Here is a 22176-nt window from a genome sequence, read left to right on the forward strand (position 1 = left end):
TCTTATAGAGCTCCTTCTCTTTGCCTCTGATGAGCTGCTGGTCGTCTCCCTGCAGCTCCGGCACGTCGAGCCGCTTCGCTCGGCTCTGACGGCTCAGCACACCTGGGCGGGAGCCTCAGGTAAGCGGTGCATTCGAGTGCGCGTGGTGAAGAGCAGCAGACACGTACCATGGACACGGCCCTCAGCCTCCTCTGATGAGCGACGTCGCCCCAGAAGTCTGCCATGGCCGAGCCCAGAGCCTCCAGCACCAGGACAACACCAGCAACACCAGGAGCCCCACGGAGACACACCACGTGTGTGTGTGTGTGTGTGTGTGTGTGTGTGTGTGTGTGTGTGTCTGGAGGTAAACCCGCGCAGACTTCAGTAAACACTCCACTTCTCAAATGTTGTGTGTGAGTGTGAGTTTGGTGTATTTATAGCCGAGCAGCTCACTGCTGCTGCCAGCCAGCAAATAAGGCAAAAACAGAGAGAGCGAGAGAGAGAGAGAGAGAGAGAGAGAGGGGGAGAGAGAGAGGGAGAGAGAGAGAGACAGAGAGAGAGGGAGAGAGAGCGAGAGAGAGAGAGCAGAAGAAGAAAAAGAAAAAAAGGAGGCGGGGGGATCTTCAGATGGCTGTTTTCCAGTCTGAGCAGGAAAGAAACTGGAAGTTACGGAGACAGTGAAGTGAGCACATGAACCCTGAAGTCATCATTTTGATTATTAATCTGTAACTCTGTCTTTATGTCTGTTTTCTCACTGTGTGAATAATTAAACTTGTTTTACTGCGACCTCTCTGACGAGGCAGATTCAGCCTTAAAGCCTCACACATTCAGCCTTAAAGGAACAGTTCACCTCACATACAATCTGAAAAAGCAGAACAGAAACAGCTTCTGTGTGATCTGATGTTTCCACTCCGTCTCTGTTTGGTTTCCTCGACTGAAACTACGACGTCTATTTTCCTCAACAAGACGAACACAAGACAAAAAAAACAAATCAAAATGAACCTTTACTCACAAAAACTACGACGACTCATGAGGACATTTATCATCGAATAAAAAGTTGAAAATGCCAGAAACAGCAGCCAAAGGAAAACTCCTGAGCAGTTTGGATGAGAACAGAAATAAAATGTAATTGTGATGTGAAGCGCAGAAACAAATTAAGGTAGAAGAACATGTGGTGAGGAACGCAGCTGCACCTGATGATGATGTTAGGAGGAACTCAGAGAAACCAGCACCAAGACCACAGGCGCCTGAAGGGACCTGCTGGTGGCGCTAGAGAGAGGGTCATGGAGTTTCCCAGACTGCCTGGTTTCCTCCTCTGGACCACGGCTCCTCTAACGGGGCTTCACTTGTTTACGTTTTAACATTTTATAGTTTTTACTGCTGTAACTTTTCGTCTCATGTTTTCTGCTGTTTGTATTTTGGTCTGTAATCCTGCAGCTGAGTCCAGCCCACACGGCTCTGCTGCCACTTCACGCTTCAGGAAAACACCAAAACGTGACGCCACCCTGCAGGTCTGCGCTGGAGGTTTGGAAGGAAAGCTGTAACTCCTGCCTCGTGCTCTGCAGCTCTGATGGAACTACTTTCTGTGTGTTTCAGCTGGAGGGTGAGGAGCGCTGAGGCTCTCCCTCTGAAGGCACAGAGAAACTCCTCACCAGGCGTGTCCTCAAACACAACACGACAGCTGCAGCCTCCTAAACTCTGAAAGCCAGCCGCTCACATCTCTGCTGCACAGCACACACACACACACACACACACGTGGGCAAAATCTGCACATCTGCATGGGATGTGAATTCATGCTGTCTGAGCTGCACACCTGGTTCTTGTTCACCTGGTCTGGTCCGGTCTGGTCCGGTTTACCCGACACCGACGCCGTCCGCCGCTCGGTGCCGGTTTCACACGACGTCAGGAGGAAAACTGATGCTGCCTCGTCACACAGCTTCACATCTCTGCCTTCAGCCACACCCACAGCTGGGCTCAGGCCTGAGGTGTGAGTAGGGTTGGGTACTGAAACGCGGTGCCAACTGGGCACCAGTTCCGATGTAAATGGTTGTAACGAGACCGAATAAGAACGAAAATTTCGGTGCCTCATTTCGTTGCCGCCCCCTGGTGTTCTGGAGTCAACTTGCAGTTGTTGAACGTGACGTCAGAGCCGTTACTCAGAACACTTGTTGATCAGAGCTGATAGTGAGGGGATCAATAAAGATGAACTGATAGTGAGAGGATCAATAAAGATGAACTGATAGTGAGAGGATCAATAAAGATGCCGAGGGTTTGGCTCCATGTCCCGTCTCAGGAGGCTGCAGACTCTGGACATGCAGCCGACGCCTTAAAGCGACGCCATGCAGGGAGGGAACACGTCGAGTTTAATGAAACATCTGGAGACACATGCAGTTTATTTAAAAGCTGAACAATGAACCGTGTTTGATAACCTACATCAGCGGTCCCCAACCACTGGTCCACGGAACGGTACCGGGCCATGAGACATTCCCGACCGGGCCGTGCAGCCCGACCATAACCCCCCCCCCCCCCCCCCCCCCCCCCCCCCCCCCACTGGTGTTGGAGACAGGAAACAGGAAGTGTGTGTGTGTGGTCTCTCCTTCAGATCCAACATCAGCAGCTCTCCTCCTCCTCCTCCTCCTCCTCCTCCTCCTCCTCCTCCTCCTCCTCCTCCTCCTCCTCCTCCTCCTCGCGGTGGCGGGGTCATGTGACGCTGCAGAGCCTCTGTTCAAATGTCACAGAGGGAACTTCCGCCTGCAGAGGAGCTGCAAGGCATGCTGGGAGGCTGAGAGTGGGCTCAAAGCTTCCACACATGATACACCACCCACCCTGTGATTTAACCACAACACACACACACACACACACACAGGTTCTGTGTGTGTGTGTGTGTGTGTGTGTGTGTGTGTGTGAGAGATTGAAGCCTTTTTCCAAGTCCAAAAACACCACATGTACACACAATAACACTTTCTGGTTACTAAAGCTCATTTTACAGTCCAAGTACAGTCTCACACACACACACATACACACACACACACACACACACACACACACACACACACGCAGGATCAGTTATATCTGATGTTTGAGGTCGTTTGACCTCCCGACCCCGGAGCAGGAGAGCGCCTCCTGGCTGTGGGCTGGTGTCCCGGCCGGCGGGCGGGCCTCGGGTGCTGAAGGGGTTTTTCGGCGCCGTGTGCCTGATTGGGCGGCTCAGCTGTCAGCAGCTAGCCACGAGCAGCAAAGCACATTAAAGACCTGATGCAGCAACAGGATCACAGAGCAGTCAGTCTCAAAGCTTCACATCAAACAGTGCATGAGCTCAGGAGGAACAGGACCTCAAACTCTCAGCTGACTGTCACTCAAGTCCAGACGCCACGTGCACACGTGCACACGTGCACACTGGCCCCAACGCCAACGACTGAGAACACCAGCGCAAAGCAAACAATGTGGGGTTTCATCAGGGGAAAGAACATAAAGTTATGTTGGAGAGAGCAGGATGAGGTGATGTCATGTTCTGAGTTATGACATCATCTTTACCTGTGGACTCCAGGAGGAGGAGCTGCTGCCTCGGTAGTGACCAACAGGGACTCTAATTAATAAACACATTTTCTTCAAGCACTTTTTGATTTGGATTCGGCCAAACGTGCTTTAAACAAAAGCATTAAGGAGGGAAGGGGCCGCACACACCAAGAGGACCCAGAGCCACAGAGCCGCTCTGCCAGGCGACACGCAACACAAGAACTAGCTATGAAAAATAAATAAATAAATAAGCAAACAAGCAGACTGAAGGCTGAGGCTCCCCGAGCGAGACGCTGAGCAGCTCGTTTCCACCGGCAGGAACCCGCTCCGTCCACCAGAGAGCCACCAGAGAGCCACCAGAGAGCCACCAGAGAGCCACCAGAGAGCCACCGGAGAGCCACCAGAGAGCCACCAGAGAGAGAGGCTGACGTCAACACAGCCCAGCAGGGAGGACGCTGTGTGTGTCCCTGTGTGTGTCCCTGTGTGTGTGTGTGTGTGTGTGTGTGTCTTTCTCCTCCACACCCCCCACAGCAGCAGCAGCTGACTGTACGAGCAGTTCTCCAACCCTGAAGGTCACCAGACCAGGAACACCATGAGAGCTGCTGGTCCTGAAGCCCCAGCAGCTCCTCAAACCTCCTGAGGGCAGCACGTCATCAAACACCAGGTGAGACGGTCAGGCCATGTGACACACCTGGCCCGACACACACCTGGCCGACACACACCTGGCCCGACACACACCTGGCCCGACACACACCTGGCCGACACACACCTGGCCCGACACACACCTGGCCCGACACACACCTGGCCCGACACACACCTGGCCCGACACACACCTGGCCGACACACACCTGGCCGACACACACCTGGCCGACACACACCTGGCCGACACACACCTGGCCCGACACACACCCGGCTGAGACACACCCGGCCCGACACACACCCGGCCCGACACACACCCGGCCCGACACACACCCGGGCCGACACACACCTGGCCGACACACACCTGGCCCGACACACACCTGGCCGACACACACCTGGCCGACACACACCTGGCCGACACACACCTGGCCGACACACACCTGGCCGACACACACCTGGCCCGACACACACCTGGCCCGACACACACCTGGCCGACACACACCTGGCCCGACACACACCTGGCCCGACACACACCTGGCCGACACACACCTGGCCGACACACACCTGGCCCGACACACACCTGGCCGACACACACTTGGCCCGACACACACCTGGCCCGACACACACCCGGCTGAGACACACCCGGCCCGACACACCCGGCCCGACACACACCGGCCCGACACACACCCGGCCCGACACACACCCGGCTGAGACACACACCCGGCCCGACACACACCCGGCCCGACACACACCGGCCCGACACACACCCGGCCTGACACACACCTGGCCCGACACACACCGGCCCGACACACACCTGGCCCGACACACACCTGGCCCGACACACACCTGGCCCGACACACACCTGGCTGAGACACACCGGCCCAGAAGTGTGGCCAGCGAGGACCTGGGGGTCAGAAAAAACACTTCAAGGACAACATCAGGATGAACGTCCCAGAGCTCCAGGTGTGTTCAGACCTCCTGAGAGCAGCAGGTGTGTTTGGTCAGAGACACGGGGTGTGATCTTGCCCTCATAGCTGCACCCCACAGACCTGAGGGGGTGAGCGCTGTCATCTCCAACTCTGACAGAGGAACCTGAAGCACTCGGGCTGAAGACACACCGACACCTGATCACCACGGTAACAGCAGCTGCTGAGCATCACACCCGCGGCACGTCTACAGGCAGCAGGTACATGTGCTTTATAAAAAGAACAAAATTAAAATAACAAAAAAAAAAAAAAAACACTGTCCCAGTTCCTCTGCATGTCCAGCGTTTCCTCTCCTTCACGTTCCTCTGCTCTCCTCCCAGAGCGAGCAGTGGGCTCTCAGAGCTGCCACATCACTCCTCCTCCCTTTCCTCCATTCATTCCACTACGATATGAACATGAACTTTCAGAGCCTTCACACTTTCTTCACTCCAGTTTTCCATCAGTGGAATAAAATCTTCTCCTTATTCAGATAATTTACCAGTCGGGTCGGAGGTCTATATTTGTCGAGGTCAGAGGTCAGAGGTCAGAGTTCAGATTTAAGCAGGAATGTGGTCGGTTTAAGTTTCCCCCCTGGGGATGAATAAAGCATTTCTGGTGAATAAAGTATTTCTGATTCTGGTATTTACCAGATGATGCTTGAAAAAAGATGGATTTCAATGAAATGAGATTGAAATTGAAACCTCATAAAACTCTGATTTAAAACTATTTAATGACTTTTAAAGGCTGGTATTGACAGGATTTAAAACATTTCAAGACTCTGGAAATAACAGAACAAGAATAACAAAAATAGTAATAATAGTAATACTAATAACCATAACACCCACCTAACCCCAGTATCACCGTCAGGCTGCCGGGCCGGGGTTCAGGTCACAGCCCTGCCAGCGCGCTGAAAGGCTCGTAATAAACAGCACATTATTACTGCTTCCATTGTGTGAAGTGAACAATCCCCTGCAGCCTGAAGGCGGCTCGGCTAATCTGTCACCATCACACCGCCTCGCCGCCGCTTTGTGCTGCGCAGCTGCTCATTTGAATGGCCACATTAAAAAACACACACACACTTTCAGGTCAGTTTCCACGCAGTGTGTTTGGACAGGAAGCCGGCGGCTCCCAGACCCGCAGAGGACGGATCACAGCCAAACCCAGCAGAAGTTAATCTCATCCTGCACCGTACGGACAAAACGTCACACCTCCATGTTTACGCCATACTGAGCGTTCATGAGTTTACGAGGATGAAGTGACAGCTCATGTGTCTCTAAACAACACCGGTGTCAGTTCACAGGGACGTATTCAAGCTCCCACACTGCAAACCTCACATCACTCATCACCTGTGTCATTATCATCACCTGGACGAGACGCCGTCTCCACGTGTTGTTGTCTCGTTAGAGGACAATAATGTCTCTTACTGCTAACTTGAACTCGTTAGTGAACGTCCATGAATTCATTTGCTGGTTCATCACACAGCCAGATCAATAGAAAAGAATGAAAGGCTATGATGTTACTTCTTACATTTAACTAGCGTAAAAGAGCCGGTCATAATCCAATCTCAGTCCATAATCCCAGTCTCTGCTCAGACGCAGCTGTTTCTTGTAGTCATGAGGGAAACGCTGTAATAAACTTTAGACATAACAGAACTGTATGTGACGAGTACATTTACTCAAGTAGCGTCCTGACTGGTAAACTTGAGGTACTTGAGTAGTACTTCATACTTCAAACTTAATACTTATAACGTCACTCCGCCTGATTTTGAAGGCAAACCTGCGACTTTTGACCCATAAATGTATTTGACGTAGGTGACTCAGTTCATAGTTACACTGCTCGTTTACTTTATTCATGCAAAATAAGAGTTTCCCAAAACAGTCACGTGCTGATATGCTTAAGCTTTTCAGCCGCATAAAATTAAAAGGAGCTCCGTCTTTACCAGCTGCAACGTTTCAGTGATGAACACATTAATGCATCAGTAATACCTCAGGGAGCTATTTTTATTTTTTTATTCAGTTTTTATTTAACTTTTCCCTTAACTTTATAAAAAAAAAAAAAGGCTGCTGAGAACTTCCTGTGTATGGTGATGAGTTAGGGTTATATCGTTTCCAAATATCGGTCATCGGCCTCATTAACTACTAATAATCAGTTTCGGCTCTGAAAAACCAATATCGGTCGACCCAGAGTCCTTACCATGAGAGATTAGATTTTCAAAATCAAAATAATGAAACTTTTTGTCTGTTGTGATGAGAGAATGAATAACCGTACATTAATGAAAAAAAACAGCTTCTCCAGTTGTTATTATTGTGTGTATTTCTTCTATTCTTTACTTCACGTTTGAATGATCGTCACAACTTCTGTGTGCACTTTTTTTTTCCGAGATCTTAAATTATGTCGAAATAGTGTCATTATGTCAAGATCTCCAGGAAATGATCCCGTTATCGTGGCAAAACATCTGTCATCTGGTAATAATGATGACAAAGAAGTTGAGATTTAGAAAATAAATAAATAAATATAAAAATAAAAGTAAGTTATAACAGGGAACTGATTCTACTTTTGATAATCACAAAGATCACCAACATGCTGATATTGTCCTCTGTCCTCTCCAAATTCATACATCATCAGCATCAGACTCACTTTTCACATTAATGATTCATCGAGAAAGTTTTCTGCCAACAATGAAAAATATTCATTATGTCAGTCGTCGCCACATGGATCCTGTAAAGACCCGCTCCTGTCTGCTGAAAGTTATTCTGGTTCGACAGATTAGACTGCTAATCTCGTTTTGAGCTGCAGCTGCTCAACATCCCTCCTCATCTGCAACGGCATGAAACATCCAAACCAGAGCGAGCAGAAGACGCTCTCAAGTGTCAGCATTTCCCACCGATGTGCAAACAAACCAAAGATTTTTGCAAAACCAAGTGCCACCAAACAACCTCAAGCATCCTGCAGCCTCACAGTTTGTCCTGTGAAACAGACAAACAGCAGCGGTGTGGAGTGAGGCGGCATGAGTCAGAGTTACTACACAAAAGCCGCCGGGGTGATGAAAGCTAAACCAGCAGTGACTCATCTGTCTCTTCTCTGTGGCAGCAGCATCCAGCATGAAGCCAGCATCTCCATCATCTGTGAGAGAAACTCCAAACCTCAAGGGATGACATGACTGTCTTCTTTTGAATTACTTCAAAAGAAGACAGTCACGGAAGCCCGTGTGTGTGCTGTTCAGGGAGGTCAGAGGTCAGGCTTGGTTACACACAGCCTCCCTGGAGCTAACAGACATCCAATGCCTTGCGCAAGGACAAGAGGACACTGACCCTGGGACCACCAAGACCCCCTTGTGAATCATGTTTTGGTCAAAACGCACGGCAACAAGTGGCCCCATCAGCTCCAGCATCCTCTGGCAGTGAGTGACTGTCACAGAGAAGCAGGAAAAAACCCACATCCCGGATGACTCCTGCGGAGAAAAATCTACTCCAAACTCCATTCAATAACTTGGCCAGTGAGTGTTGTTGTAAGCAGGTATGAGAACTGTGCGCATATGCCAGATCCAAGAGTGTTTTCTGAATTGCAAAGATGTTTTCTTATATCCGGCATACATATAATAAAAAAGCAGCACGGGCCTCGCTACGATTTCAACTTTAAAACCGGTTCACACCACTACCCTGAGACCACGACATGCTGTTTTTCGGTGCGGGGGGATAGTAGGGGGCTGGTTGGAAAAGTCGATATTTTAACGGGGAAAGTGCTGCTGTGTGGATGAGATGACCGCCGAACGGAAGAATGGTTCCTATTGATCCAGAAACCATAACGACTCGTAGTTTATGAGATACATATTTTCTGCCGATAAGCAAGTGACGGAAAATCTCCAGCTTTCTGAACGGAGTTTGGCGTGACGCGTCTCGCCGCGCGAGGAAACGGCAAGTTCCCTCCCGGAGCTACTTCCTGGCAGCAGCGTGGCCCCTCACAAACAAAAGCAGCCGGACCCAGGCGTCGTTTTTCAACCGGCTGACAAGTTTTCACAGAAGCAGCATCACAGCTCAGTTTAACCGTCAGAGCCGCCGCCCCGTTAGAAAGCAGCACCAGCCGAGCGGAGCCGCGTCTCTCCGGTCCCTCCGCTGTCTGACAGCTGGAGCCTGTTGAAGCGCATCGCTAGCCGCCGGCTAGCACGTAAACTGAGGAGGAAACTGTGGACTTACGGAAGTCAGCAGAGGCCTCATCTGCTCGCTGCTGTCTGCCTCCATCTGCCTCCGGCTGTCACACAACTCCTGCCTTCTCTTTGTTCTCCTCAGACCGACTTACAGCGGACAGGGACGCGGGGACAGCTCGGCACGGCCACTCCGCCACTTTACAACCGCCTGCTTCATATAGCTGCACGCCAAGCCCCGCCCCTCCGTGACTGGCAGCTCGGCTCTCCATCCACCGTGCAGCGGGCCTTTTGTCTCCACCAATGGCTGAGCCGGAAACTGAACTGGGCGGAGCTAGGCTCGCAACAACGCGTGAGAGCCGTTTGTCATTCACATCAAAGTTGTTGAGCAGCACCCATTATATATTCATGTCGTTTGTGTATGGTTTATTTAATAGGAACGGATACAGTGCACATGGATGAACAGAACAGTCATCCTATCTATCTATCTATCTATCTATCTATCTATCTATCTATCTATCTATCTATCTATCTATTTATCTATCTGTCTGTCTGTCTGTCTGTCTGTCTGTCTGTGTATCTACCAATGAAGAAAAAAAAAACAGAACGAGAAAAAACTCTGAAACTAGTTTTCCTCCTCCTCTCTGTGTGTGGCTCCACCTGTGCTGCCCCCTACTGGCCGTGTCTCAGGCCTGCAGCTGATCCCCTCAGCAGATTCTACTCTGACATGGGATTCAGGAACAAGGAGATCCTGCTGATCTGAGCCAGAATCAGCAGATTGTTTTCTTCTGAATCGGCCCAAGTCACAGCAACGTCTCTTCAGAGTCCACATGCTGAGGAGGAGGTTGGGGTTCTGGACTCAGACCAGCAGGATTTCCTTCAGACTGGATCCCACAGGAGGAGGACAAACTGGTTTTCACTGTTTTCTTGTCAGTTTGTGACTTTATAATCTCAGAATTTTCAGGTTTTCCTCTCATAAATTTTTAGTTTTTTTTCCTTGTAAATTTACCGTTTAAATCTTGGAGGTTGTCCCTATAGTGGCACTAACATGCCATCGTACTGCGTCAATCCTGTTCAGGTCATAAAAGACATGCCAGATTTTTTTTTCTTTTTTCACATGCAAAGGATGAAGGATTTAGAAAGCTCTGCTGATTTATCCCACTGACCGTGTTTTCTTTTTTAATCCAGACGTCCATGCGCGCGGGAACTACTTTTTGCCAGGGGGTGCTGCGTATGGGGTGGGTGGGTGGGGAGGGGGGTGCACCTGCGCGCGCACACACACACAGGCTCCCTTTCTGAAACGTTAACGTTAGCTCCAGCTGTAGTGTCCCCCGAAAAATGGTCAAAAAGAGGCGCTTCGTAACACAGAGAAGGCGACTTTATGAAGGAGAAAGTGAACGTTATGTCAAAAAAACATACTCATACGTATCTTTGCGCATTTTTAAGTGGTTATACGGAAATGCGGGACCTTTTCTAGTGGGTATACGCCGTATACCTGCGTATCACGTAGACTACACCACTGATTTGGAGGCTAAACTTTCAGTGACAGACAACCAGCTGTGCGAGCGCAGCGCAAACAAGTGAGAGAGAGTTGCAGCAGCATCCCGCTGTGCTGGCAGACTCAGCAGCAGGGACGGTTTCTGCTATGGGCAGTGCAACTGCCCAGGGCGCAGTCTACTTGGGGGCGCACGAGAAAAAAAAATCACTAGTTTTCTAGACTACCGTATTGACCCGCACATGCCGCGGCACCATCAGTCGGCATCAGGCGAGCCCGCCGCGGCATCATCCGGCACCGCGCCCACCCGGTCAGGTCTGCCGGATCTGACAGGTGAGCTGCCTCATGCTGGCCGGTGCCGCGGCCGGTTCGCCTGATACCGACTGATGGTGCCGCCTGATGTGTCTCGGTGTGATTGCCCCTCTGCACGCGTTTTACATGTTTTTCGTTTTCCTTGCATTAGGTGCAGTAGATTAATACACGTTTTACTTTCTCCCCCTGTCCACACCTTAAGTGACTGCCACAATCAAGTCATTTTCAAAAGAAAATGACTTTGAAATGTGGTAAAATTAATTTGACATTTATTCCACCCCTCCTCAGCAGGGGGTGCTGCAGCACCCTCAGCACCACCCTTCCCGCGCCCTTGCAGACGTCTGTAAAATGTTAACACATCAGGGACAGAAGAGGACGCGACTCCTGAGGCTTTTACTCTGCAGAAAGCGAGGCATTCTGGGAAATGTAGGAAATCACTAATGGAGGAATGCAGAGTCAGGCTGACGGAGAGCAGATTCCCCAAAAAGTTAATGACATCACTTCATCCCAAATAAAATCCTGGAATTAACTAAACATCAGAGATTGAGGATTTTTGCCCTCAGCTGGTCTGAGGGAAACCAGCCGGATGCTCCAGGTTTTACACTGTGAACTTCAGGTTGTGGTTCTTAAAAAAAAAAAAAAAAAATCAAATATGTGGTGAGAATGAGCAGATCGTGCAGAAGGAGTCGTGGCCTGCATGCTGGATTATCCTCAGAATAACAGATTAGCTCCCCTGAGCCGCGGCCTTTTAAACAGCTTATCTGTGATTAGCAGCTTCATATTTGTGTGGTGTTTCCCTCCTGCTGTGTGTGTGTGTGTGTGTGTGTGTGTGTGTGTGTGTGTGTGTGTGTGTGTGTGTGTGAGTGAGTGAATGGCTTTAATCCTGACAGATTACTTCATTACAGCAGTGGCTTTGTTGCTCCAGGCAGGCGGGAGACAAAGTCTTTTTTCCAAAGCGTTTCTGCAGAAAAACAACAGATGAGATTTCCAAAAGGTTACAACCCGACAGAGGAAAACATTTATCCTCCACCTCTCGCTACAGCGGACACTTTTATAGTTTTTATTGTCTTTTGGGTTGGAGGGAAAACAGATAAATGAGATTTCTGCACGGGACGGGAGTCAGTTTGACCCCCAAGAGTCACAGGGAGCAGAATCATGAGGCGTTTAGGAACGAGCGACTCACTGGGACACACAGAGGTTTCTGTCCCGACAAAAACAAATCAAATCAAATGAAGGCAACAACAACACAGAACAAAACATGGACAAGAACCCTGCTAGAACCTGGAGGTTCCTGACTCCTAGAAACACACGCACACACACACACACACACACACACACACGCTTCAGAATTCAAATTCAGATCTGTAAATACACGACAGCAGAACCCCGTCTAACCATGAACCAGCAGCAGCTCAGAATGAGGTGGAGCTGTAGTGTGTGTGTGTGTGTGTGTGTGTGTGTGTGTGTGTGTGTGTGCGCGTGCGTGCGTGCGTGTGTGTGCGTTATTAACTGAGCAGATGGAATGGCGGCGGCCGTGCAGCTTCAAATGAATATTTGAGACGACCTTTGACCTCCATGACCCTGAGGCCGTCTCACCTGGAGCCGCAGCAGAACCTCAGACCTGCCACGCGTTCACCTGCTGGTTCCTGCTGCTGGTTCCTGCTGGTTCCTGTTCCTGCAACGTTAAAAACTGGAAATATGTTTTCTCAGTGTAGTTCTGTTCCACATCTAAAGATCTACACGCTTCCAGAACCTGCAGAACATCCACGACGGGTTCCTCTGTTTCTGTTTCCATGTTCCCCCTGCAGTACCTCAGCAAGCCAGCAGGGGTTTCAAAGGTTCCTCAAAGAACCATAAGAAGTTCTTGAAGGAACCAGCAAAAACTCAACTAAACCAGAACATTCTCAAAAAACAGAACACTCTGTGTTCTGTGTGAATGTTCTCTGTGTGTGTTCTCTGTGAATGTTCTCTCTCTCTGTTCTGTCTGTGAATGTTCTCCCTCTGTGTTCTGTGTGTGAATGTTCTCTCTCTCTCTGTGTTCTGTGTGAATGTTCTCTGTGTGTTCTCTGTGAATGCTCTCTGTGTTCTGTGTGAATGTTCTCTGTGTTCTGGGTGTGAATGTTCTCTGTGTTCTGTGTGAATGTTCTCTCTCTCTGTTCTGTGTGTGAATGTTCTGTGTTCTGTGTGAATGTTCTCTCTCTCTGTTCTTTGTGTCAATGTTCCCTCTGTGTTCTGTATGAATGTTCTCTGTGTTCTGTGTGAATGTTCTGTGTTCTGTGTGAATGTTCTGTGTTCTGTATGAATGTTCTCTGTGTGTGGATGTTCTCTCTCTGTGTTCTGTGTGTGAATGTTCTCTGTGTGTTCTGTGTGAATGTTCTCTCTGTGTTCTGTGTGAATGGTCTCTCTTTGTGTTCTGTGTGTGAATGTTCTCTCTCTATGTTCTGTGTGTGAATGTTCTCTCTCTGTGCTCTGGGTGTGAATGTTCTCTCTGTGTTCTGTGTGAATGTTCTCTGTGTGTTCTGTATGAATGTTCTCTGTGTTCTATGTGTGAATGTTCTCTGTGTTCTGCATGAATGTTCGTTGAGTGTTCTCTGTGAATGTTCTCTCTCTGTGTTCTGTGTTCTCTCTGTGTTCTGTGTGAATGTTCTGCGTTCTGTTTGTGAATGTTCTCTCTGTGTTCTGTGTGAATGTTCTGCGTTCTGTTTGTGAATGTTCTCTCTGTGTTCTGTGTGAATCTTCTCTCTGTGTTCTGTGTGAATGTTCTCTGTGTTCTGTATGAATGTTCTCTCTGTGTTCTGTATGAATGGTCTCTGTGTGTGTTCTGTGTGAATGTTCTCTCTGTTCTGTGTGAATGTTCTCTCTCTGTGTTCTGTGTGTGAATGTTCTCTCTCTGTGTTCTGTGTGAATGTTCTGCGTTCTGTATGAATGTTCTCTGTCTGCGTTCTGTATGAATGTTCTCTGTCTGTGTTCTGTGTGAATGTTCTCTCTCTGTGTTCTGTGTGAATGTTCTGCGTTCTGTATGAATGTTCTCTGTCTGTGTTCTGTGTGAATGTTCTCTGTGTGTTCTGTGTGAATGTTCTGTGTTCTGTATGAATGTTCTCTCTCTCTCTGTTCTATGTGTGAATGTTCTCTCTCTGTGTTCTGTGTGAATGTTCTCTGTCTGCGTTCTGTATGAATGTTCTCTGTCTGTGTTCTGTGTGAATGTTCTCTGTGTTCTGTGTGAATGTTCTGCGTTCTGTATGAATGTTCTCTCTCTCTCTGTTCTATGTGTGAATGTTCTCTCTCTGTGTTCTGTGTGAATGTTCTCTCTCTGTGTTCTGTGTGAATGTTCTCTGTGTGTTCTGTGTGTGAATATTCTGTGTTCTCTATGAATGTTCTGTGTTCTGTGTGAACGTTCTGTGTTGTGTGAATGTTCTGTGTGAATGTTCTCTTTGTTCCTTGTATGAATGTTCTCTCTCTGTGTTCTGTGTATGAATGTTCTCTCTGTGTTCTGTGTGAATGTTCTGTGTGAATGTTGTTTTCTGTATGAATGTTCTCTGTGTTCTCTGTGAATGTTCTCTCTGTGTTCTGTGTGAATGTTCTCTCTGTGTTCTGTATGAATGTTCTGTGTTCTGTGTGAATGTTCTGTGTTCCTTGTATGAATGTTCTCTCTGTGTTCTGTGTATGAATGTTCTCTCTGTAAGATAAATGGGAAACAAGATAGAAGTGAGCAGAACCCTAACCCGCTGTTTGCTGTTCTCGTGGTTAATGATGTCACATCAGTCCAACAGCCAATCACAGGGCTCCAGAGGGCTGGCGTGTTCCCAGCTGCAGTGACGGCGTCTGGCCAGCGGAGGGCGACAGAGTTCAGAGTCGGTTCTGCTTCCTGTTCCAGCAGCTGACAAGGTTCCTGCGGGATTAACTTGGATTATTTTGTCTCTGGGCTGCCATTTGAATGCGCGCGCACACACACACACACACACACACACACACACACACAGAGAGAATGGCAGGGAAATGAAGTTCAGTTACAGATGATTTTTGTTCTATTGTTCTAGTTCTACTGGCTTAATTTACAGTAAAATGAACCCTTTGAAACCTGAACAAAATCATCTGATTTCTTTCAAAAACACAGAGAAAAGGGGGAATCAGGAAACTGGCCAAAGAATTACAGGAACATTGTTAAAGAAATTAGGAGGGGAAAAAAACAAAACATAAAATTCCATAAAAACTGACCTGAAAATTTGCAAAACAAAACAAAATTTTCCAGAAAACTATATTTCTGATCATTAAAATGATTTCTTTAAAAGTCAGATCGGTGCCGTGGATCAGATTTGTTGTGCTTAAAAGTTTGTGAAAGGCGTCGGACCTCGGCCTTTAAACTGTTCCTTGAGGACCCCTGAGGGTCCCCAGACCCCACTTTGAAAACCTCTGCGTTAGTGGATCAAATGGAGCTGGAACTTCCTGCCAGAAGAACGAAGAACGACGAGGGACTGAAATCATCATTTTATTGAATTAATAGACAGATAAAGTGCGTGATCGTCAGCATAACGAAGGCAGCCGTGATTAAACTGAAATAAACAATAAACTGCCTAACCCACACCCACACACACACACACACACACACCCACACACACACACACACACCCACACACACCCACACACACACACACACACACACACACACACACCCACCCACACACACACACACACACACACACACACACACCCATCCACCCACCCACCCACACACACACACCCACCCACCCACCCACCCACACACACACACACACACACACACACACACACACAGAGAAAGAGGAAGTGCTCAGAAAGTCATCACTTTGTACTACTTTGTAATAATGTGTAATATTTTGTGGTACTTTGTAATATTCTATAGTATTTTGTAGTACTTTGTAGTATTCTTTAGTATTGTGTAGTACTCTGTGGTACTCTGTAGTATGGTGGTCCAGCCTCAGGGGTAGTACGGAGGCGGTTCACAGGCCGTTTCCTCGGCAACGCTGGCCAACAGCGCGGTGGTGGGGCTGACTGCAGGAGCGTCGCAGCTCTCCACCGCCACCTAGAGGTCAGAGGTCAAACAGCATCGGCTTAGTCAGCAAACTGGTTTGTCCCATTTTCCCATCGTCTTACTTACCTCTAGTTTATGTATTTATGTTATTTAATTATCTTCTGCTGAATGTGTTTCCTAGTTTGCTTTCCTCTAAAACACAGTTAGTCTGTTTGTTTATATTTTATTTATATTTTAAGATGCACTCTGAAAGTCTGCTGGTCATCGACTCAGGTGAGCACTCGACGTGGAACAGAGACGTGACAGCTGCAGACCTCCAACATGGCCGCCAGAGGACCGAGCTCTACGGAGGTTTGCCCGGCAGTCTTACCGTGTCGGGGGCGGAGCTTCCACGGCGGCTCAGGGCTCTAGAGGAGAAAACCGAGAGGGAGACGGCGACACAGATCTGCAGGGCGAGCAGAGCCAGGATGAGGCCGCGGAGTCCGTCCATGACTCGCTGCAGAGACAAACGTCCAGAAACACGTCAGAGCAGCTCATCCTGAGGCTGCAGGTTTCTGCAGCACGGCCTGTGGTGCCTTGCTCAGAAGCACAATGACAGGCGTTAAGGCCGGGCAGACCGTTATCAAAGCCTGTAGAGATTTAGATCTGAACCGTGTGCAGTTCAGTGGGATGAGATAATCTAAAATAATCCCTGCTTGTTTTCAACTCTAATCAACTTGTCTCCAGAATTTTCTTGAATTCTGCCTGTTTGAACACATTTAAACTTATTCCTGAAACAAATGACACTGACCTGCAAACAAGTGGAGGATTATCTCAGATTATCTCATCCCACTGGCACATATTTTCACTGTTAATCCCGTCTGAAAGCGTCAGTGTGTGTCTCGGTGTGATAACCTACGTTCAGACGCCACTGCATGCTGTCACAGTCCCGCCTCATCCTGCTTTTGGACATCACGTCTCCGCAGAGCTCCTCTTGGCCGGCGCGCGTCGCCATCAGAGTGCAGAGGTAGGCGGCAGCCGCCACGGCGAGCAGCGTGCTCACCACGCTGCACGTCAGCGTCGCCCAGATCTGCAGCCACAGGAAACAGGAATTAGAGACACTTCCTGTCTTACATCTCCAGTTACGATCAGAAGACTCTAAAACAAGATTACTATTACTATCATCATTATTACTATCATTATTATTGTAACTATTTCTATAATGAAATGTTGTTGTTATTGTTGTTGTTGTTATTGTTGTGGCTGTCACTGACAGCAGGGAAACTCACCAGGCCCACAGCAGTTCCCCTCCTCGCCGCCACGGCCACAGAGCCGGACACGACGAACTGAGCGACAGAAAAACTCCAGTCAGCCCCGAGAACCAAACTCAGCATGTTCTGCTCTGTTAGCAGAGTATTACCAGAGTATTACCAGAGTATTACTAGAGTGTTACCAGAGTATTACTAGAGTATTATTTGTATTATCAGAGTATTACCAGAGTATTATCTGTATTATCAGAGTATTACCAGAGTATTATCTGTATTATCAGAGTATTACCAGAGTATGACCAGAGGATTACCAGAGTATTATCAGAGTATTATCAGAGGATTACCAGAGTATTATCTATATTATCAGAGTATTATCAGAGTATTATTAGAGTATTGCAAGAGTATTGTTTGTATTATCAGAGTATTATCTGTACTATCAGAGTATTACGAGAGTATTATCTGTATTGTCAAAGTATTACCAGAGTATTACCAGAGTATTATCAGAGGACTACCAGAGTATTATCAGAGTATTACCGGAGTATCATCTGTATTATCAGAGTATTACCAGAGTATTATCTGTATAATCAGAGTATTACCAGAGTATTAACAGACTATTATTGTATTATCAGAGTATTATCAGAGTATTTTCTGTATTATCACAGTATTATAAGAGCATAATCTGTATTATCAGAGAATTATCTGTATTATCAGAGTATTATTAGAGTATCATCGGAGTATTGTCTGTATCATCAGAGTATTATCTGTATTGTCAGAGTATTATCAGAGTATCATCTGTATTATCAGAGTATTATCAGAGTATTATCAGTATTATCAGAGTATTATCAGAGTATTATCTGTATTATCAGAGTATTATCAGTGTTATCAGAGTATTATCAGAGTATTATCAGTATTATCAGAGTATTATCTGTATTATCAGAGTATTATCTGTATTATCAGAGTATTATCAGAGTATTATCAGAGTATTATCTGTATTATCAGAGTATTATCTGTATTATCAGAGTATTATCAGTGTTATCAGAGTATTATTAGTATTATCAGAGTATTATCAGAGTATTATCTGAGTATTATCAGTATTATCAGAGTATTATTAGTATTATCAGAGTATTATCAGTATTATCAGAGTATTATTAGTATTATCAGAGTATTATCTGTATTATCACAGTATTATCAGACTATTATCTGTATTATCAGATTATTATCAGAGTGTTATCAGAGTGTAATGAGTGCGTTGCCGTGGTTTCCCTGTGGGCTGGTACTCACGGCGAGGCCAGCGGCGAGCGGAGCGTGGACCATCTGATGATGAGACACGAGCGCCGTCAGACTGAACAACACACACATGAGACCCACGAAGATCTGCACGATCTGCACGCATGCACACACACACACACACACACACACACACACACAAACACAACACAGAAGGAGATAGTCCAAATTAAGAAGTTAAGAAGTGTCAAAATAAAAGTCCTGTTGGGTTAATGATGATGTGTGAGTGTCTCTCACCCCGAGCGCCTGCGGCTCCCCCTTCAGGAAGGTGGCCGTCATGTTGGGCGGCTTGGCCGGAGCGGTGGGCGGGGTCGGGCGGGCGGGGCCGGAGGGGGCCAGCAGGGGGGCCGCCGAGGGGTCCAGGATCGGCACTTTCTCCTCGTCACCCTGAGGGAAGACCTGCGTGACGACCACGACGCCGCCGGCCGTCGTGATGGAGGTGTACGCCATGATGGAGGTCAAAGGTCACGCCTGCGACGCGGAGCAGCAGCAGAGCAGCAGAGTCGGTTCAGGAGCCCGGACGTGGAGTTCAGGGTCAGGGTTCAGGTCTGGAGTTCAGGTTCACGCTGTGCCACTCTCCTTCTGGAAGCAAAACCAAATTCTTTTTTACTTCTTAGAAAAACATTTTTAAAACTCACTACGCTTTGGCCTTTTATTATTATCAACTCTGATTTGACTTGTTTGCCGTGATAATGTTTTTTTACTCTAATTATTTTAATTATGACTATTTTCAAGGAATAAGCGATCTATAGATCTACATCTGCCTATGTATATGTCCACATCTCTATATATCTATATCTATCTAGGCCAGGGGTGTCAAACTGGTGCCATGGAGGCCAAGAGGCTGCAGGTTTTCATTCCAACCAAAAACTCCACCAGGTGATTTCACTGATTAGTCCCGCCTCTCTGTTTGGAGGTAGGGTGATCAACAAAAAAAATGACTTGGTGAACGTCATTACATGTTTTTGTTTGTTTGTTTGTTTTTGTTTTTGTTTTTGGGACCTCCGGCCTGACGGGTCGGGGGGGGGGGGCTCAGGTGCTGCAAGTGTGCGGGAGGACCACCTGTGCGGGCCGCGGCTCGTGCGGGATGAGGCTGTTTTTACCGGAGAGGCTGAGCGACTCGGCGGCATCAGAGACGAGCTCACCGTCAAACTGACTCATTCACCAGTTCATCAACTCTTACTCGACTTGTTTGCCATGATAACGTTTTTTACTTTCATTATTTTAATTATGACTATGACTGGGATAATCTGTCAGATTAATCTGTCAGATTAAACAGACAGAACAAAACAAACTGCGGAAGGCAGCGGGTCGCAGGGAAGCGGACGCTGTGGCGCAGTTATGACAGTTATGACAGGGGAGTTTTTATCTTCACTTTAACTTCACTTTTCTCTGTCAGACTATCAGATTATCAGATTTTTAAAAAAAAAAAAAAAAAGAAAAAAAAGAAAAAAAAGAAAAAAGAAAAGAAAACCAGAACAAAAGCGAGCAGAGGAAAGCAGAGCAAAACCGACAGCAGTAAAAACGGAAATGTGTTTGTGTGTCTGGCGTCAGTGTCTCTGCGCTGTCACATTTAATAATTATTCAGATTAAATAAATACTCAGATTAAATAAATAAAGTCATGAGAACCATCTTACCCGCGAGCCTCGCTGCGGACACGGAAGTGAGTGAAGGCAACCTGAGCCGCTGCGCTGAACGTGCTGCCTTCAGGGGCTCCGGAGCAGCTCGTACATCCCAAACACCACACAAGTCAGGACAAACATCAGCTGACTAACTGACTGACTGACTGACTGACTGACTGACTGACTGACTGATTACTATGAAACTGTTTATTAAACCTTTTAACTGTGCAGGAGCTCCTCCACACGTCATCACACCTGCGGCTCGATGCTGCCGCTGTGTTTCTGCACCATCAGACGCGGAGCTGTTATTCCCAGCAACACTTGAAGGCAGCATAAACACATCCACCGCTTCATTTCCAGTAATGCTCTTCCTCCTCCTCCTCCTCCTCCTCCTCCTCCTCCTCCCCCAGTTTGTTGTTTACTCAGAGAGACACGTCAGTGCAGCGCAGAGCCGGGGGACCGGTCCGGCAGGAGGCTGGTGATGATCCTGCTGGCTGGTGAGAGAGAATAACACCTCGCAGGAACTCCTGTTAACACTCAGCAAACCAAACCCTGAGCAGAGAGCCGCTCCTCTGACCTCCCGCTGCGATCCAGCGCTCAGGAGGGACTTTATTTGTTCTTTCCAGGTGTTTTGTTGGCGCTCCGCCCTGCAGTGGGATGATGCACAGCTGCTGCTCTTCATAACTGTGTTTCACACATCAAGTCACTCTCTGCAGCTCAACCAGGACAAAGCCAGCTCTTAGTGACGGGTTATTATTGGTCCTGAAGCTCAGACACTCCAGACCAAACTGCAGACGCATTAAAAAATGTGTCAGCAAGTGAAAAACCATGGAGTTATTTTTCTGTGTTTTAAAGCACATATCATATCATGGGCGCCAGAAGCAAAAAAAAAAAAAAAAAAAGTGGGACAACTTAATGGGGGTCTGGGGGTCCTCCCCCAGAAAATTTTGTACTTACTAGACACCATTTCCTGTAACCAATTTCCCTACGGGCACAAATAAAGTCGACTACTACTGTATTCTGGTGCATTTTAACACGTGGTTTGATACTTTTATCCAGCTATAGCAAAAGAAGAAATATGGGTACATTTTGTAATTTCCTTCAGAGGTCGGCCCCATTAGATCACATATTTGAAAATATTAAAAGTACAGAAATTGATACAATGACTAATTTAAAGGATCTCTTCATGTCTCTTTATGTCTGCATCTGAATACAAATAGGCGACTTTAAATACAACACATAGAACCTAAAAATCTCATAAGTATTGAAATGATCATGACACAATTAGCCCAAACCAAAAAATGGCTCATACAGTTAGCAGGGTTCATGTTGTATTAACAAGCAAAAACATAAGATAATAAACAGGACTAAGTGAAGGCCCCAAACAGATTTCTTTTATTATCATTAGCAGAAATAAAGAGACAGCAAATCTCTTTGATGTCAACTTGATCCAGGTCATCCTGGTGGACGAGGAGACGCTCACACTGTTCAGACGACATTGACTCATACAGTGACCTCAAAAACAGTTTTACCCTCAAACTCCACAGTTCAACACTGTAGTTATCAGTATTTTCACATGTTTTCAGCAACCATATTCTAATTTATTTATGTTTCCAATAAAATCTCAGATTTCCTTCAATTAATTAATAATAATTAATTCCTTCAAAAACAAACAACCAAACACAAACCCTGGAGGAGAACACTCAGTGACAGTAAAGCTCAGCAACAGACTTTATTGAGTGTAAATCTACTTTTATTCAGTTCTATGCGTGCAGTGACGAGGCTGTGTGAAGCGAGGCAGGCGGTCCAAACGTTTACATCAGCAAGAATCCTAAAAAATAATTTCAGCGTCTCTCACAGAACAAAATATAACAGACACATTTATAAACAGGAAGCGAGAACAACGGCGGCTTTCATTGGATGTCGGGGATTTCCTCAGAGCGGCATGACACACACACACACAC

At 47.2% G+C, this 22176-nt stretch overlaps 1 protein-coding gene across 2 annotated transcripts; it reads right to left on the reverse strand.

Annotated features, from left to right (window-relative positions):
• Nucleotides 1-15774: 15774 nt before the first annotated feature.
• LOC115373840 (membrane-spanning 4-domains subfamily A member 4A) lies at nt 15775-20329 on the reverse strand. 2 transcript variants are annotated; one of them, XM_030072433.1, is made up of 7 exons: nt 20228-20329; nt 18827-19171; nt 18584-18685; nt 17324-17380; nt 16954-17124; nt 16426-16551; nt 15775-16106 (listed from the first exon to the last, which is right to left on the reverse strand). In XM_030072433.1, the coding sequence occupies exons 2-7, from the start codon at nt 19037-19039 to the stop codon at nt 16002-16004; spliced, it is 774 nt and encodes a 257-aa protein (XP_029928293.1). In that variant the 5' UTR covers nt 19040-19171; nt 20228-20329; the 3' UTR covers nt 15775-16001. The 2 variants fall into 2 exon arrangements, with proteins under 2 accessions (XP_029928293.1, XP_029928291.1); XM_030072431.1 differs by having other exon boundaries at nt 18827-19168; nt 20228-20255.
• Nucleotides 20330-22176: the final 1847 nt, after the last annotated feature.

The sequence above is a fragment of the Myripristis murdjan genome, chromosome 16, assembly GCF_902150065.1.
Source record: "Myripristis murdjan chromosome 16, fMyrMur1.1, whole genome shotgun sequence".
NCBI lineage: Eukaryota > Metazoa > Chordata > Actinopteri > Holocentriformes > Holocentridae > Myripristis > Myripristis murdjan.

What these genes read in the sequence shown, in the direction of transcription:
- LOC115373840 (XM_030072433.1), bottom strand. Translation starts at nt 19,039, where the DNA reads ATGGCGTACACCTCCATCACGACGGCCGGCGGCGTCGTGGTCGTCACG. An exon ending in CGCTCGCCGCTGGCCTCGCC is followed by an intron (nt 17,381 to 18,583) that starts GTGAGTACCAGC and finishes TCTGTCGCTCAG; the next exon opens with TTCGTCGTGTCCGGCTCTGT. An exon ending in GAAGCTCCGCCCCCGACACG is followed by an intron (nt 16,107 to 16,425) that starts GTAAGACTGCCG and finishes TCTGACCTCTAG; the next exon opens with GTGGCGGTGGAGAGCTGCGA.